This window comes from Ursus maritimus, unplaced genomic scaffold (genome assembly GCF_017311325.1).
Source record: "Ursus maritimus isolate PB19 unplaced genomic scaffold, ASM1731132v1 scaffold_2, whole genome shotgun sequence".
Taxonomy (NCBI): Eukaryota; Metazoa; Chordata; class Mammalia; order Carnivora; family Ursidae; genus Ursus; species Ursus maritimus.
The window spans coordinates 74,547,774-74,567,698 of NW_024424452.1; the positions used below are offsets into that span (position 1 = coordinate 74,547,774).

General features: G+C 34.5%; 1 protein-coding gene across 2 annotated transcripts in view; it reads right to left on the reverse strand.

Moving 5' to 3' along the window:
- KIFAP3 (kinesin associated protein 3) overlaps window positions 1–19,925 on the reverse strand; it is a gene marked incomplete at its 3' end in the record, with an annotated part of 150,485 nt that overhangs the window by 106,092 nt on the left and 24,468 nt on the right. For both annotated transcript variants that reach the window (XM_008695960.2, XM_040636200.1), the window contains 5 exon segments: window positions 9,876–9,974; window positions 12,416–12,540; window positions 13,544–13,643; window positions 18,575–18,716; window positions 19,266–19,321. In XM_008695960.2, the coding sequence (XP_008694182.1) occupies window positions 9,876–9,974; window positions 12,416–12,540; window positions 13,544–13,643; window positions 18,575–18,716; window positions 19,266–19,321 (522 nt within the window).

Sequence of the window (19,925 nt, forward strand, 5' to 3'; positions counted from 1 at the left end):
TATGCAATAGTTGTAAATATTTAATTTACTTAACAAATATTTGAGCTCTAAAGGCAATTCATACTAATTAGGCTACTGTATGCCCGGCACTGTACTAGTTAATATATAAAGAGTTAATCATTTTATCTTTAAAAGAAAATTTTATGGGGAAAGAATTATTATAAATTTTACAGATGAGCAACCTCAGATTCAGAGAAGGTAAATAACTTGCCCTACCAACACAGCAAAAAAGTGATGGAGCAAAATTAAAATTCAAGCCCATCAGAATCCAAGGCTCAAATATTTACACTATTGCATCATGCTGACTTTCCATGCAAGGCCCTATTGAAAGGTTTTAAAGTTGTGTTGAAATCTAAAGTCTCTTTCAGTTGGGAGGGAGGGGAGTGTCCCTAGGACCTGGACTGTTCTAGGGACCTTCGACTTTTTCAACCTTATATGTTGGCTGCACACAAGTGCTGCACACAAGCACTGCACAGCATCTCTGGAGCGGCGAAGGAAGCCCTGGCTGGGGCTCTGTGGCAGCCATAAGATCAAGTGACTGGGCTGTCTTCATTAGGAAGTTTCTGCAGGATCATTCTGGCCCTATTTTCCATGCTGCAGGATAGTTCTGATGCCATTTTCCATGCTGTGTTTCCACAGACAGGTGTTCCTGTAAATACTGTGGGATGTGCTGACAATCTTTGCTGTATTTTAGATCTGTTCCCCTAATATTCATGTCAACAAAAGGCTAGTTTCTCTGTTTGAAACGAAAAAATATACTTAAAAAACTGGGAATTAAAAATTTGTGTTGTATTTTCTCTGATTTAAAGTGTTTTTGCACTCAATGAATCAATTTTTATAGAAAATTTTTAAAAATAAAGTTGTATTGAAAAAGCAAATAGTAGACTTCTGCTTGCAACCAAGCGGGACATAATGGGTTGAAAGTGTTCTCCCAAAATTCATGTCTCACAGAACCTCAGAATTTGACCCTATTTGGAAATGATTCTTTGCAGAGGTAATTAGTTAAGATGAGCCATAAAGATTAGGGTAGACCTTGAATCCAATGACTTGTGCCCTTACAAGAATAGGAGAGGACATGGATACAGTGCGAGGGTGACCATGTGAAGACGGGGGAGAGACTGGAATGATGCAGCTTTAAGCCAAGAAACACCGAGGATTACTAGAAGCCCCCAAAAGCTGGGAAGAGAAAAGGAAGGATTCTGGAGCCTTCAGGGGGAGAATGATCTTGCTAACACTGTGAATTTGGCTTTCTAATCTCCAGGAACTGTGAGAGAATAAATTTCTATTGTTTTATTAAATGAGCCAGTTTGTGGTACTTTGTTTTGGCAGCCCTAGGAAATTAATACAACTGAGTAATGGGTACCAGATTTAAACACTTACCTGAAACAACAATAATGACAACAACCAGACTAAAATATACAAAATAAAGATTTTCACAACAATGAACATCAGATAATGAAGGACAGGGACCCAACAGATAAGAAATAAATGAGATGGCCCTATGATTGCCCCAGAATACTGCCTTGAGAGTTTCCAGGTCATGACACAGAGGGAAAATCCTGGCAGAACCCCAAAGAATCATTGAAGTTGAAGACAGAGAGAACCAAGATACCAAGGAAGCCAAGGTGGCTAGATTTCACAGAAAAGAATGCCATCGAGGAGAAAGCTGTACAGAGAGAGAATTCTGAACTTCTGCAGAGGACTACCTTGTATATTGAGCAGAGTACTAGCTAGTTAGGAATCTGAGGTGGGAAACAGAACAAAATAAGAGAATTAGAAGAAAAAGTACACAGTACACACACAAGGCTGGAAATGATGCTTGTTTCTACTAGCCATACTAGAAACTTCATAATTCATGGGCATTAGGTAGAGTACTCAGATGGGTTTTGTCCTGAAAGTAGGAAATAATAAGTTTTAGACTATATGTGCTTATGTCCACACCAACAAATCATAATAGAAACATTCAAAAGAATCAAACTGCTTCCAAGTAATTTAACTATGTCCAAGAAGAAAGTTCAAAAATACTCTGAGGAATAAAAAAAATAACTAACACCAAACAATATAAATTTCACACTGCTGGCATTCAATCAAAAATAGTCAGCCATTCAAAAAAGGAGGAAAATATAATGTATAAGGAGATAAAAATCATCCAGTTGAAATGGACACCAAGGATAGAATGTTCAGATAGAAATATTAAAACAGACATAACTGTTTTCCAGATGTTCTGAAACTTGGGTAGAGACATGGGGGATATAAAAAAGATTCAAATTAACTTCTAGCGCTGGAAACTATAATGAGTGAGATGGGATTATACTAAATGGGACTGACAGCAGTTTAGAGATTGGAGAAGAAAAGACTAATGAAATTGAAGACATGGTTACAGAAAATTTCCAAAATTAAACAAATGGGAAAAAACCCCCAGCAAAAATGTAAAGATTATCAGTGAACTGTGGAATAACTTAAAGTGGCCTAATATACCTGTAATTAAAGTCCTTGAAGAAATAATAACCAATTGTCTAAATATGATAAATATTATAAACCCACGGTCCTAATAAGTACAATGAACCTAAGAACAAGAAACATGAAGAAAACTAAAGCAAGGCACATCATAATCAAACTTGTCAGAACAGATGATAAAGAGACAATCTGAAAACTGGCAGAGAAAAGGAAACTTTATTCAGACAAAAAAAGAAAAAAAGAAGGATGACAGAAGACTTGTCAGTAAAAACAATACAAACAAGTCAACAATGGAAAGATGTCTTTGGTATATAGAAAGAAAAGTCATCCTTAAATTCTAAACCAGTGAAAACATTTCAAAAAAGAAAAAAAAAAGTCTTTTTAAAACACACAAAAGATAAAATAATTCATCATCATTAAATCTGTCTTACAAGAAATATTAAAGAAAATCTTTCAGGCAGAAAGAAAAACACCAGACAGAAATATGAACCTACTCAAAATAGTATCAGTGGAAATGGTAACTTTATTTTCTTAATATTTAAATATCTATAAAATAAAAACATTTCTATGTAAATTATATTATAGGATTTATAATATATAAGTATACATATGTGTATATATATACATATGTATGTATAACTAATGTTAATTATAATAGCAGAAAGTAGAGAAGGGAAGAAATGGGAATAATAGTTCTTATATACCACAGATGAAGTGGTACAATGTTACCTGAAGGCAGACTTAACTTATGATAAGTTAAATATGTACACTTGGAGGCAGACAACTTAAGATTAATTAAAGATGTATAATATAAATCTTAAAGCAACCAATGGAACAAATGAGTCATAGTGAAGCCAACAATAGAGATAAAACAGACAACAACAACAACCCTTCATCCATAAGAATGCAAACAAGGAGGAAAAAGAGGGGAAAAGTTAAAAAAAATAAATAAAGGCAAGACTCAACTATGTACTGTGTATAAAAAAATAATTTAATATAAATACATTAAAAGTAAAAGGATGGACAAATATATAACATGCTAACACTAGTCACAATAAAGCTGGGGTGTCTATATTAATAAAAGGAAAAGTAATTTAGGATAAAAGAATATTACCAGAGATAATGAAGATCATTTCATAATGACAAGAAGGACAAATTGATCAAGAGGACATGACAATCCTATATCTTTCCATCCTTAAGAATAAAACTTTAAAATTCACGGAGCAAAACCTGATATAACTGAAGGAAAAATAGTCAAATCCATAAATTTAGTCAGATATTTTTATATTATTATTTGACTAATAGAACCAGTACAAAAAACACAAGATGTAAAGACTCGAACACATTAGCAACTAACTTCTCAGTGATATTTATAGAACACTCCACAGAATATTAGAATGTACATTCAATTGCACATATAACATGTGAATCCATATTCTATACCATCAAACAAGTCTCAATAAGTTAAAATTTCAGTTCATAAAAAGTATTTTCTTGGAGAGTGAGGAAGATGGCAGTGGAGTAGAAGGACCCTAGGCTTATCTCATCCAAGCAGATAGCTATCAAATAATCCTAAATATCCCAGAAATCAACCTGAAGACAGAGAGAACAGACTCCACAATGAAAAGGAGAGGAGCAGTCACAACGAAGAAGGTAGGAAGTGCAGAGACATGGCTTAGGGGAGAAACGGATCATGGGCGCTTCAGAGGGGAGGGAACCATGGTTGAAGAGAGGGGCGAGATAAGGGGGGAATCCAGGGAACACACAAGGAGAATGTTTCCCCAAAGCCATTGGCTTGGAAAACAAGAGGGGTTGAATTTCCTGAGTTCTTGCACAATGGGGCTTAAAGCCTGGAGTTTTAAAGGTCAGTAGACTTGGCTGGAATAGAGTTCTGAGGGCACCACCCTACCTACTCCTGGAAAGAAGTAGGCAAACAACCCAGGGGCAGAGAGTGCGGAAACAGCAATCTGAAGAATGCTTGGGACACATAGTGGGGAGATTACTTGCTCTTCCCTGAGAGGCAGCATTCACAGAGACATCTCTCTGGGAACAAAGGGGCTAGATGGTGCCATTTTCCACCTCCACCCCTCAGCATAAACAGAGAGCCCCCTGTAGGAAGCAGCACAGTGCCCACACTGGCGGCCTAACTTGCATATGCCAGGCCACATACCCCACTGTGCTCTGGTGGGACTGTCCATCTCAATCAAGCTTGCCTTAGTCCCAGTGCGATGGACCCCTCCCACAGAAGATCAACACAACCCCTGCTCACACCATGTTTCCCAACCAGAGTTCTGCAGAGGCTCAGTTCTGGTGGAAGTGGTATCAGATCTCATTTCACAAGCAGACCACATGACACCTAGTTAAAACTTGCCACATTCGGGCGAGGAACCAAACACTGCCCACAGCAGGCAAGGAGAGCCTCTGCAGATGACTGGCCTGAAGGACAGAGCAAAACTCAACAGCAGGGTGCCTGCAGCACGTACCAGAGACACTCCCTGAAGGGCAAGGCCCTGGGCACTATATGACCTCTTCATCATAAGGCCATTACTTTCAGGAACAGGAGACATAACTGAGTTTTATAATACACAGAAGAAGGCAGAGACATAGATAAAAATGCCAAGATGGAGGAATTTATCCCAAATGAAAGAGCAAGATAAGGCCAAGGCCAGAGATCTAAGTGAAACATATATTAGTAACATGCCATATGAAGAATATAAAGCAACAATCATAAGGATACTCACTGGGCTTGAGAAAAGAATTAAAGACATCAGTGAGACCCTTATCACAGAGATAAAAGAGTTAATAAAGAATCAGAGATGAAGAATGCAATAAATGAGATTGGGAACACGCTTGATGCAATGAAGTGGGCTGAAAGAAGTAGAGGAATTAATTAGTGACACCAAAGACAAAGTAATAGAAAATAATGACGCTGAAGAAAAGAGAGAAAGAAGAATCATGCTACATGATAATAGACATAGAGAACTTGTAAGTGACTCTATCAAATGTAATACCATTTGTATTATAGGAGTTCCAGAAGACAGAGAAAAGGGAACAGATAATTTATTTGAAGAAATAATACCTGAAAACTTCACCAATCTGGGGAAGGAAACAGTCATCTAGACTCAGGAGGCACAGAGAACTCCCATCAAAATCAACAAAAGCAGGCCAACACCAAGACATATTGTAATTAAATTTGTAAAATATAGTGATAAGAAAAAATCTTAAAAGCAGCAAGACAAAAGAAGTCCTTACCTTACAAGAGAAGATCCATAAAGGTAGCTGGAGATTTATCAACAGAAACTTAGCAAGCCAGAAGAGAGTGGCATGATATATTCAAAGCGCTGAATGGGAAAAATCTGCAGCTAAGGATACTCTATCCAGAAAGGCTATCATTCAGAATAGAAGGAGAGATAAAGGGTTTCTCAGATACACAAAATCTAAAGGAGTTCATGGCTACTAAATGAGCCCTGCAAGAAAATATTAAAAGGGCCTCTTTGAGTGCAAAGGAGAGACCAAAAGTGACAAAGGAAAGAAAGGGTCAAACAAAATCTCCAAAAACAATGAGAAAACAAATAATAAAATGACAATAAATACATCCATCGATAATTACTTTGAACATAAATAGACTAAAGGCTTCAATCAAAAGACATAGGTGTCAGAATGGATACATCTATATGCTCCCTATAAGAAACTCATTTTAGACAGGCAGATTGAAAGGGAGGGGATGGAGAAAAATTTATCATGCAAATGGATGTCAAAAGAAAGCTGGAGTAGCAATACTTGTATCGGACAAACCAGACTTTAAAACAAAGACTGTAACAAGAGAGAGATAAAGCAGTATATCATAATAAAGGGGACAATCCAACAAGATCTAGTAACTGTAAATATTTATGCACCCAACATGGGAGCACCAATGTTTAATGTTTAATGGACTTACAAAGGACAAAAAAAAGGACTGAAATGAAATTAGAAATGAAAGTGGAGACATTACAACCAATACAACAGAAATACAAAGAATCTTAATAAATTTCTAGAAACAACCTATCAAGACAATCATGAAGAAAATCTGAACAGACCAATAATGAGTCAGCAGGTTGAATCAATAGCCACAAACCTTGCAAAAAGAAAAGCCTAGGACCAGATGGCTTCACAGGCTACTCCTACCAAACATTTAAAGAAGAATTAATGCCAATCCTTCTCAAACTCTTCCAAAAATTGAAGAGTTACTGTGATACGAAGCTAGATAAGGACACTACAAGGAAAAACATAAAACAAAAAAGCTATAGACCAGTATCCCTGATGAACAGAGATATAAAAATTCTCAATAAAATTCTAGCAAACTGCATAGCTCATTAAAGGGATCACATACCATGACCAAGTAGGATTTATCCCTGGGATGCACAGATGGTTTAGCATACACAAATCAAAAAAATACATCACATTAATAAAAGACAAAAATCACATGTTCACCTCAACAGATGCAGAAAAAGCACCTGACAGAAAAATTCAACATCTTTTCATATTAAACTCCTAAGAATAGAAAGTAGTTAACATGAAAATCCCACTACCAACATCATACTCAACAGTGCAAAACTGAAAGTTTTTACTCTAAGATTAGCAACAAGGCAAGAATGCTCACTCTCAACAACTTTATTCAATATAATACTGAAAACTAGTCAGAGAATTTAGGCAAGAAAAAGAAATAAAGGTATACAAATTGAAAACGAAGACATGAAATTGTTTGCTGAAGACATAATCTTATATAGAAAATCCTTAAAGCTACTAAAACGCTATTAGAATAAATGAATTTAATAAAGTTTCAGGATAAAAAAAATCAATACACAAAAATCAGCTGTATTCCTCCTATACTCAAACTGTATAAAAGGAAATAAAACAATCTCACTTACAATAGCATCAAAAACAATAATATACCTAGGAATGAATTTAAGCAATGAAGTGAAGGATCTATACACTGAAAACTGCAAGACACTAAGAAAGAAATTTGAAAACACAAATAAATGTAAAGATATGCTGTGCTCAAGGATAGGACGAGTTATTATCATTAAAATGTCCCTACTACCCAAAGACATCTATAGAGCCATGTCCTCTCTCAAAATTCCAATGTCATTTTTCACAGAAATAGAAAAAAAATACAAAAATTTACATGAAACCATAAATGACTCAAAATAGCCAAAGCAATCTTGAAAAAGTATAAAGCTGGAGGCATCATACCTTGTTTTTAAAATATGTTATAAAGCTTTGGTAATCAAACAGTATGTGGTTAACATAAAAACAGACATAATTGATCAATGAAACAATTGAGAGCTCAAAATAAACTCACATATAAAGGTCCAGTAATATTTGACAAGACAGCCAAGAACACTCAACAGGGGAAAGGATAGTTTCTTCACAAAAAAAAAAGGGGGGGGGTGCTGGGAGACTGAATACTCACACACAAAAAATGAAATTGGACCCCTAACACCACTCACAAAAATTAACTGGACTTACAAAGGAAAAAAAGAAAAAAGGACTGAAATAAAATAATCCTTAGGATTAAGGACTTGAAAATGTAAAACTCCTAGAAGAAAATAGAGGGAAAAAGTTCCCTGACATCAGTCTTGGCAACAATTTTTTGGAAATGACACCAAAAGCACAAGCAACAAAAGCATCATTAACAAGTGAGACTACATCAAACTAAAAAAGCTTTTGTACAGCAATAGAAACAATCAACAAAATAAAAGGCAACCTACAGAATGGTAGATAATATCTGCAAATCATGTATCTGATAAGGGGTTAATACCCAAAAGGTGTAAGAAACTCATACAACTCAATAGCAAAAAAGAAAAAAAAATTGATTTAAAAATGGACAAAGGATCTGAACAGACATTTTCCCAAAGAAGATATACAAATTACCAATAGGTAAACGAAAAGGCGCTCGACATCACTAATCATCAGGGAAATGCAAATCGATACCACAATGACAGATCACCTCATACCTGTCAGAACGGCTATTATTAAAAAGACAAGAGATAAATGCTGGCAAAGGTGTGGAGTAAAAAGAATGTAAATTGGTAGGAATTTAAACTGCACTCTGATAGGAACATAAATTGGTGCAGCCACTACGGAAAATGGTATGGAGGTCTCTCAAAAAATTTAAAAGTAAAACTACCATATCATCCAGCAATACCATTTCTGGGTAAAAGGATAAATGAAATCATGATCTCAAAGAGAGAGCTGCATTCCTTTGTTCACTGAGGCATTATTCACAATAGCCAAGACATGGAAGCAGCCTAAACGTCCACTGATGGATGAATAAAGATGTGGTGCACACGAAATATTATTCACTCATAAAAAAAGGAGGATATTCTGCCATTTGTGGTAACACAGATGGACCCTGAGGGCATTATTTTAAGTGAAATAAGACAGAGGAAGACAAATATTGTATGTTCTCACTTAATATGCAGAATCTAAAAACACTGGACTCCTAAAAACAGAATAGTTTCAGGCTTACCAGAGGCTCGGTTGTGGGGGAATGGGGAAGACCTTGGTCAACAGGTACAAACTTTCAGTCATAAGACGAATAAGTTCCAGGGATCTAACGTACACCATGGTGACTACAGTTAACAATACTGTATTGTATGTTTGAATATTGCTATGAGAGCAGATACTAAATGTTCTCACCGTAACAACAAAATGGCAATTATGTGAGATGAAGGACATGTTAACTAAACTTATTGTGGTAAATATTTTGCAATTTATGTGTGCACCAAATCATCACATGGTATACCTTAAACCTAACACAGTGTTATATGTCAATTATATCTCAACAAAACTAGAATAAAGATCAATAGTCAACTACAAAGCAAGAGTGGAATGCACACTTAAAATCCCCACATTATTCTCACTAACATTCATAAGACTTTGCATCTTATACAATGACTGTGAAACCATACTATTGAATTGTTAGAGCTCTCAATAAACCTCAGAAAGAAGAGACTATTTTTTATTAATCAAGAGAAATACTTTGAAAAATTTTATATCGATTTCCTAGGAAAGCAACAAAATAAGTAAGATATTAGTACTACTATGTTATAACTAATATTAGTTAATATTAGTGTACGAGGGATCAGACTGTCATTATTGGAAAGGACACTGGATTAAAAAATCTTGAGTAAATAAATTATAAATATATATATATTTAAGAGCTGCATAGGGCCTTTTGGTGGAAAAACAGTGGAATAAAACTTAAAACATTATTACCCAAGCTAAAAACAAGAATTTACAGCATATTAAAATTTAGAGACTTTTCAATTATTCTGATATTAGCTTTACTGATTTGAAAAAAAAAAACAAACAACTGAACAAATTAATGTAGCGTAAGCACTTTGTTGTGTTTCTCATTGCTTAGAAAATCATACCTCGTAAGAGCTGTTCCTGTTTTACCACAAGTCCCTGGTATTTCTTAAAGGTTTTTTCATAATCTTTTCTCAAGGTTTGGTTTTCAGGGTCTTCATCAAGTAAACAAGTTAAGGACCATCCATATTCACTGAAGCAAAGAAAACCTACTGAAAAATACTATGAAGAAAAGTACTATTTTTTTAATTAAATTAAATTTTTATTTATTTATTTACTTTTTTAAAAGACCCATGATTCATTACTTGCATATAACACCCAGTGCACCATGCAATACGTGCCCTCCTTACTACCCATCACCAGCCTATCCCATTCCCCCACCCCCTTCCCTCTGAAGAAAAGTACTATTATATTTTATGTGCAGTGTTATCTAGTTATTTTCTCTAGCCAATAGTTTAAAACTAAAATATTCATCTCCACAACAACTGTTAGAACTTCTTAACCAAGGGCTCAAGGATATGCTTGGAGACCTTGGGTGAACACGTTTGGGTTGCTACCAAATATTTGAATCCCCAGAAATTTTATACAATATCTTACATATGTACACAAATCTCTTTCAGCAGATTAATAAGTAGATCCCTGAACCAAAAGGATTACTGCTTTAGAGAGTGTTTTAGTTAATAAGAATACTATATTCCACCTCAAACAGATGCCCAGAATATTCAAATAATGTTGATTAGATCTAAAGCTCTCTAGTACCCTCTTCAGACTTGATACCAAAAGAGAAATATCCCAAAGTCAGAGGTCAACAAAAATTTTAAATTACATCTTATGGCCCCAAATAATGCCCTAGACACCTGCAAAAATAATCAATTATTTCAGTCCCACTTCAGGATCCCCAAGCACTTAAAAACTTCCTCCTTGTTGATTGCTACTTGTATCAAAACAGGAATCTCCTGCATTTCAGTATGTCTTATAATCCATGATAAGTCATAGTTTAATTGAAGCATTTTTTTCCATTCTTAGCGGTTCATGAATAATGATGCATCTTATGATCAATGTTATCTGATACTTACAGGAATATGATATGTCCTAAAATATCAGTTCTTGTCACCCAACAATCACAAAATATAAATTAATGATTGTTAAAAGTTCCATTAGTAGTTCTCTCCATACCCTTCCTATTTAATGAATTTCGGGTATATAGAGGAGACTTGTGAGTCCAGAAATGATCTAAAGTCTCCGGGATTATTAAGCTGTCCACAGAGTTTAAGTCAACACCAATCTAGATGTCCAAACCTCATAGCACAAATAGGAAATTTCTAAACCTGGAAAGATCCTAATTAAGAAAAGTCTAAGCGTGGGGGCGCCTGGGTGGCACAGCGGTTAAGCGTCTGCCTTCGGCTCAGGGTGTGATCCTGGCGTTATGGGATGGAGCCCCACATCAGGCTCTTCCGCTATGAGCCTGCTCTTCCTCTCCCACTCCCCCTGCTTGTGTTCCCTCTCTCGCTGGCTGTCTCTATCTCTGTCGAATAAATAAATAAAATCTTTTTTAAAAAAAAAAAAAGAAAGAAAAGTCTAAGCGTGTATGTGTGTGTGTTAGGGTGTATTTTTAGAGTATCTTGGAGGTTACATGATGGAGAGGTAAGAAACATATGATACTCTGCACAACAGAAATACTATTTTTACTTTTTAAAAGAGATCAGTAAATATTGGGTTCAAAGGAAAATTACCAGTATGGTTGCTGAATAAGCCTTATGAAAAAGCTAGGGCCTTCAATCTAGAAAAATTATCAATCTAGAAAAATTAATCTGTAGAAGCAATATGATAAGTATCTTCAAATAAAAGAAAAATGATGTTTTAAGAAACTACCCTTAGTCTATATTGCTTTAGCATGCAAGATTAGATTCAAGGGACAGAAGTATTGACAAGTGGATTTTAGTACATTAAGCAAAAGAATGTTAATAATAAATGGGATGTCAAACCACAAAATGAACTAAATCAATAAGCAGTGACATTGTCAAAGAAGAGAGTAAATAACCAATTTGTAGGGGAAGCTGCAGAAAAGATTCCTGTATTGAAGGACAGGTTAAAATAGATCATTTTTTAAAATTCTTTTCATAGGTTCCATCATTCTTCAGGCCTCTCAAATGTATTTGTATTAAGAGAAGATTTTTTGCACTGAATTAGCAAAATAGAATTTATAACTATGTTCACCAAATTCACACCCATTCCAATCAAGTCACCTTATGACATAGACAGAACTATATAAACAACAGTGATGAGCCAGACTTCAGCTAATCAAAGGATCTTAGGCGATATAATGATACAGCCACTTAGAGACTCACCAGTTCAATTATCTAGGACTACTATTATCCGTTCCTTCTATCTTATTAACTAATCAGAGATAAAAAGCATATGTCAAACTACATTCATTCTGATAGTCTCAATCTTCATCTTAACCTTTAACACTCTTTTATTTTTCCAAATAATGTAAATGGCAAAAAACAAAAAAACCTCAAAAAAACCCGAAATCCAGAACTATCTCACCCATCCAAAGCTCAAAGCAACAACACTGGGCTGAAATGCCACTCTAAAAGGATATCAGCTTTCTTCTTCTTAGAGAGTTCTTCTTGCCACAGCTCATGTCTTTTTAACTCATGATCAATGATATTCATACATAGAGCTCCAATTTTATAGTGAGTGATAAGTCCATGAAACTGAGAAAAACTTTAAAGAAGAGATTTTAGTATGTATTTGAGCAGTATGTAGACTCAGGAAAGTTATTCTGGGTAAACACTTGTACATTGGTACAATTAATGTAGAAAATAAATTTGACATATATATAACAATAAATGAATACACCCATGGTATACTACAAAGACCTAAAATTATAAGATTACTTTATATATACTATCCTTACCTGAAATAAAATTATTTTTAAGTTAGAAATGAAATAAAAAGCATTTTTTGTAATCAACCACCATTTTAACTATGCAGATACTCTTAAAATAAACTTTCAGGCTGCTGTAAAACAAAACCAATAATGTAACAATACTAATATTAAATAAAATGGATTATCAGAGAATGCTAGTAATCAGGTTTTTGCATATGTTTCTTATACAATTCATTCATCCGAGTATTTATTCAGTAAATATCTATTTGCTAATGCTGGCACATTTTTAGAATGGAGGCAATTCTCTGGGAAATGTCTCAATAAACATCTTTCTAAAGAATATATGTGTATAAATAGCATATATGGATACATAACAATTATATATACACACACTACATACATACACATATATATACTGACACTTACTCTGGGTCATGCTTTATTCTAAAAATTATCCAAAAACAGTGTTACTATTACTGTCTGGTTTACAGATGAGGAAACTGAGGCACAGAGAAGTAATGTAATCAAGAACACACGGGTAGTAAATAGCAGTACTTGGATTCAAATCCAGCCTATTTCCAGAGTCCATACTCTTAGATTCTAAACCAATTTACTATCCTACTCTGTGTGTGTCCATGTACATATATGGGTCAGTACAGACTGAATGAAGGACAGAACAATGGAGAGGACAGAAAATGGGAAGGAGAGTAAGAGTTCAGAGGCAGAGCATGGGCAGACATACAGAAGATTGAGCAAACCAGTAATCCACAATCCAAACCATTGACAGACTGAAACAGAGACAGACCTCTACTTTTATTTCCTAATTTTTATACTTACCTGGAAAAGCAAAAAAAGATGTAAATTATATTTGTAGCTAACTCAACACTTTGTTTCCAGTCTTCTCTTAGGACTCTTGCTAATGCACCAAGGGCAGTTTCTAAAGAAAAAAGGAACATGTAAAAATGATCATTCACCTTGCCTGTGATATAAAGGGTGATTGGTTTCAAATGTCTACTTATTAATAAATAACAAATCTAAGATAGAACTGGCACAAAAAAGGAGGGTGCTTCTTTCCAACACAGAAAGCTGTTTTTAAAATTGAAATACAACTTTTACTTAAAAACCCGTAACATGTAACTTTAAGTCCTTTAAGTCTCTAACTATAAACAGAAAGTAAAATATGATTTAGATAAAGTAACATAACAAGTACATTATGGATGACAAAATAATAAAAAGACCATTTCTTTCTTGATTTGTATTTCCCCTTGTAATCTTGCTACTGTAGTGCCATTTTTTGTTTGTTTTTAACATCTGATTTAATGTGTTTGTGAAGAAGGAAAAAGCTAGAATAAGTCTAAAAAAATAATGAGCAGTTTAGCAGGCTAACACTAGCTCCACTGAAGCAAATTAATAACCAAATAAAGCTTATACACACAAAAATAAATCTATTATTTTAATGTTGTTAAATTAATGCCAAAAGACATAAATAAAACAAAAAATATTTCACAAAATTAGCTTCAGGGTAGAATAAACATCTCTGATAGATTTTTATCTTGAGAAAGGGAAAAACTTAATGAACTGATTAATGAGAATTACCATATGCTAAGTAAACATAAAGTAATGAGACCGGTTTCAAATTAGAACTGTTACATGGCTTACCAATTCTTAAAATATTAAGCATTAAAGAAAATATTTGTGTGTTATACAGAGATAATAATTCAACTTTCTATAATAGAAACTCAGAATCTACTGTACTTTATGGACTGCATGATTAGTATTTGTTATGATAATGAAAATGTTCAATTTATTTGTGCTCTGTGGCCATTCAGATTATGAAACAAGTATTATTAATCCACTTAGTGAGGAATTTTTCAAACTAAAAAACATCCTATAATTTCATTTCATAATGTGATTTATACTCACAATGCAGAGCACTGGTATACCATATGCTTTGAACAAAACTATTCTTAAGTAAATAGGTAGGCAATATACATTAACGTGTAAAGGCTCCACAAAGTTCTACTTAATAAAGAATCTGGTAATTTGTTTATCCAGTATTACTAAAGGCATTTCACCACTATAATTCAGGGGAGACAGTATTTCTTAGAATATACAGTTGACCCTTGAACACACTGGCTTGAACTGTGTGGGTCCATTTATATGGGGATTTTTTTCAATAAATATATATCTTATATTACGATTGAAAAGTAAGGTAGAAGTTGCCAAATGATTAGAAGGAAAGGCAAAGGAAAGATGCAGTGAAGCCTGGAACAGTAGGGCTCTTGCCTGCCCCTGGCACTCTTCACTCTACTCACTATCATTGAGGTCTTGAACTGAGAAGTGCAAAGGAACCAGCTCTGGGGAGAGATTCTTGCCGAGGTGGTAAGGCAGGGCCAGGCACGGGCCAGTACTGGCCAAGGACCACAGAATAACCTGCCCCCCCCCCCCCAGCCACTCTCGCCCAGGGTAACAGGTCCAGAACACTGGAGCCAAGAGCACCAAGCAGAAACCTGGGACGTAGAGTGGACGGCAGGGAGGCCACTGTCCATGGTGCTGAAAGCTCTCTGAAGTGGGGAGCTAATATCTCCAGGGAACTGGCAGCTCACCACTTGACAGCATCTTCTATAAGCAGAAACTGCATTAGAACTTCATAAAGGGGGTCTGATGGAGCAAACGATCTAGAGAGACAGGTAAAGGTGCCTTCCTTCCCTCAAATTCCACGTATAAAAAGATTTCCCACATTCTTGGGTATGGCAAGGAACAGGTGGCACTCCAGGATCCAGCTTTGCTAACTTTGGGTGGGGACAAGGAGAGATGTGGTGTCTTGTTCTATTACTGTACTATTCATAGTTAAGCTTCTGGAGAGTAAAAAATTACATATATATTTTCGAGGGGGGTGCACCTCAAAACCACCCCCTCTCCATTGTTCAAGAGTCAACCGTGCTTTGGAAAATGATGTACTGTAATATCATGAATTTAGGTATATGGCTAGTGACTTATTTTCCAAATTTTATTTCATTTTTCTCCTTTAGTATAGAAAAGAAAAGTGTCTCAATAAAAACATAGGTATAGGATTTGTAGAGGTTATCAAGAACCAGCTGAAAGACGGGGTGCCTGAGTGGCGCAGTCGTTAAGCGTCTGCCTTCGGCTCAGGGCGTGATCCCAGTGTTAACAGATCGAGCCCCACATCAGGCTCCTCCGCTAGGAGCCTGCTTCTTCCTCTCCCACTCCCCCTGCTTGTGTTCCCTCTCTCGCTGTCTCTGTCAAATTAAATAAAATCTTTAAAAAAAAAAAAAAAGAACTAGCTGAAAGAAATTTATGAAGTTTACTGAAGGTCAAATATAACCCAAAATGAATTTATAAGTTAAATGCAATCATAATTAAAATTCCATTATAATTTTTAGAGCATATTTTTTATAATAAACTGATCTCAAAATAACATATTCCAAAAAATGTACAAGACCAGCAACACCTATTTAAAAAAAATCAACAAATTGGAACATTTCTCCTACCTATTCTGAAACTCTAGTTAAAACACAAAACAAAACATAGCAACAACAAATAGTATGATATTGGTATGGAAATTATCAAATAGATCAATGGAAAAAGAAAGCATTAAAACATACCCATGAATATATCAGAATAGTACATGGCACAGAATAAGCTTTCAAGAAGTATCTTTGAATAACAGAATGCCAGGCATTTAACAGAAAAGGCATTTCAAATCTTTGGGGGAAGGAGTATTCACTAACTTGGTTGGAATAACTGTCTATTGAATATGCAAAAAATTTACATCTCTATCTCCTACTTTCAACAAAAATGAATTCCAGAGCCAAGCACTTCTGAAACAACCAAAGTAAGGACCTCCAAAAATCCACTCCTCCACAAGTGAATTAAAATACTGGTAAAAACTGTCATCAACTTTTTTAGAACCCTGGAAATTAACTACATTTTGCAACAATAAGAAATATGGCTGAATCTCAGGAAGAGCAGTAAGCTCTGTTTCAACTTGTCCTAATTCTATCTCCTCTGTGTAACTTTGTGGAAGACTTGAAAACCAACAGCATCACAATTTTAGTATCTGTGAAAAATAGCAGCATAGCAGCAACTAGAGGAGGCAGAACAATTTGGCACTCCTGAAAACCCCCACTCCAGTGAGCTGTCACTACGTGACCTACCTGGATATTGCTGGAAAGCTCCATCCCCAGGGTTTGCATTTATTTGACCTGACTCAGAAATTGCTTTGTACAGGATTATACCCAGGGCATTTGTTGAAAACCACTAGTGACAACATTGCAACTGCATGTGGTAGCCTTGCCAGCTGGGCTTAACAAGAGTCTGCCCAAAAAACCTTAAAAGGAAAAACTGGGGAATGAGATATTCACAAGGTCTTTGAAAAGTTCCAATATAGTCCTGGGAATCCAGAAGGCCATGTCCATGTGCAGGAATGTGCTGATGCCAGGGAAAAACCTAAGAAAGACCTGCTCTCTCATCTCTGGCCAACCTTGAGGCAATATACAAGCAGGAATTAAAGGCTAAGGCCTTGGGACTTTCAGCAGGCCCAGTCAGTAGAGCATGAGACTCTCGATCTCAGGGTCATGAGGGCTTAAAGGTATATTGGAGCAAAGTTTTTGCATACTATTCCAACAGGGTGAAAGTAAACAGATGGAAAAAGGTATGATACAAAAAAGAGACAACAGATTGAGAGAAACTATTTCTAAGCACATAAAAGAAAAAGGATATAAATGATATAAATTTATATATGACATTATATATGTAAAAACCGTATTATACAACTCCTCTCCTCCCCGCTTGTGCTCTCTCTCGCTATCTTTCTCTCAAATAAATAAAATCTTTAAAAAACTAATTACATTATATGTATCTATCTGCATGTAATCTCAAAACATTGGTATATGAAGAAAAAATTAACAAAAAAGTATGACATTAATAATATAAAAATTCTAACAAAGTAATACTCTAAAAAATTCATATATTTATATATATATAAAAGTATATACGAAAAACATCTAAAAGAATGAACGCACTCCCAGCTCAGATTATATAGAGTAATGGTCAAAGGGGTCTCATCTATAATATTCTAATTCTTTTTAAAAAATATAATATTTAAGTTATGTAATTTTAAAAATACTTAAAATGTACAAACTTCCTACTTAGAATATTAGTAACATCCTAGGACTTCCTGGACAGTTCTTGTATATATTTTGCAAGCTACAAAGTATAGGTGTGTACTGTGCAGCCTCCATAAAAGGAGTATGAAAATAGACAAAAGGTATTCTTTATCATGTGATGGAAATCAGATAATCATGACATCTTCCATATTTTATTTTTGGCAGAAGTACAATCAGAAAACCATGCATTTAAAGTAATTCTATAGTGGTATTACTAAGAGAAAAGATTTTAAGAGCATTGTATCTCCTTTTTCTTTATTACCTAGCACATCTAATGACAGGAGAGCATCAAATTCAACGTAAATAAACTTATAAAGATTAATATATTTTTTTGCTGTGCTACTGAAAGAAAACTAATTTTGGAACTCTAATCAATTTAATAAAAGTATATACATATGTGTGCAAATGTCAGAAGTTTGATATTGTATCCTAACTGAAAGAATAAAAGTCTTCCAGAGCAGAAGAAAGAAAAGATACAGAATCATTAATGCTTTACTTTTGTTGTTTAAATTAAGTGATTTCTGAATTCTTCAGAGAATATTTAAGTGTTATGCTCTTAAGTTAAAAAAATGCATTCCTAACTTTGGTATAATTTTAGCTTTGTCCTCTCTTATGATAAAATTAAAAACTGTATTATACAACAATTTTTCTACTTTTATTATTTATAGATATAAATCACCATTCAATAGTAGCTCTTCCAAGTTATCAGGATTTCGAGCAAGCTGCAGGATCAATGCAGAACCCCGAACTTTGTCAGGAATATCTTCATATAGTAACTCAATGTATTCATCCATATCATTAATGTTAGCAACTTCATCAATCTGAAAGAAAGGAAGAGGAAGTACTCCAAAAGAACAATATTTAACAAAGTCACTGTCAAAAGAATGATATTTTGTGGTCAATATTTTGCCCTTTTAATAACAGACAACTTTTCAAAGGACTCATAGTAGCCATCCTTTTAAAGAGGGGAAAAGTAGACCTTTGGGTGCTAGGACTCCAATACAAAAGTATTTATAAACCGTATGAAAATAGGAACACATAAACTCTAAAATCGGCCTATTAAGTATCTTAAATGTAATGCAAAATAATTTATATCTACTTCAATAGGTTAAACAATATTTCAAAACATAATGCAATAAGAATATTTAAAACATTTCAAAACTTACTTATCAAAATAAATTATATCTTAAAAACATACCACTAACTTTTACCTGTATGTAATACTGAATATCTATCTTTTCCAGGTACTTCTAAGTTGAATAATTTTTAAAATTTCCATATCTATTTAATGTTATCATATGAATTATTGATGGGAAAAGGCAACACCTTACCATCAATCAGTTCTCTAGTAGATCAGAATACAGTCTTACCTCCATTCCTTCAAAAGGAGGTGGATCTTTAGGCTTGCTTGATTTTTCTTTTTTTTCTGTAAAAAGATTTTGTTTTTAATGAGAAGAAGTAGGTTTTTAGAGTTTCTGGGCAATTTTTATTTTCAGCAGCTGAGTTTAATTATGGCTGAGCTGGGGATCTTAAAACTGAATAATTTATGAAATCATCTTTTTTCCAATAAATAAAAAAAATTAAAAAATGTTCATCTATAATCCATCTGTTCTAATGAGGATATCAAGGATATAAATGAATAAAATCTATAAATGATCCCAAAGTCATAAATTCATCTCCTCCTACATTAACTTTTTGGGTATGTAAATAGCCAGACTTGCCAACAAGCAGCAAAAGAGCCCCTTCCTAATTCACATTTAAGGTGGGAGGAAGAAAATCAATAAGGCAAAGATACATTAATGGGCTGACTAATATAAAAACTGAAATGAGAAAAAAATCACTTAAGGTCATGCATCACATGAATAAGTATTACTGTTTTGCTCCAATCACTTTTAGGGGGGCAAGGTTTTTGGCTTTGAAATAGTGAATACCACATAAAAAAGTTAAAAAAGAAAAATGGAATAGTTTTTTTTTAAATAAGCGTGTATTCAACATAGTAATGGTATTTCATGTATGTCTTCAAACATTAA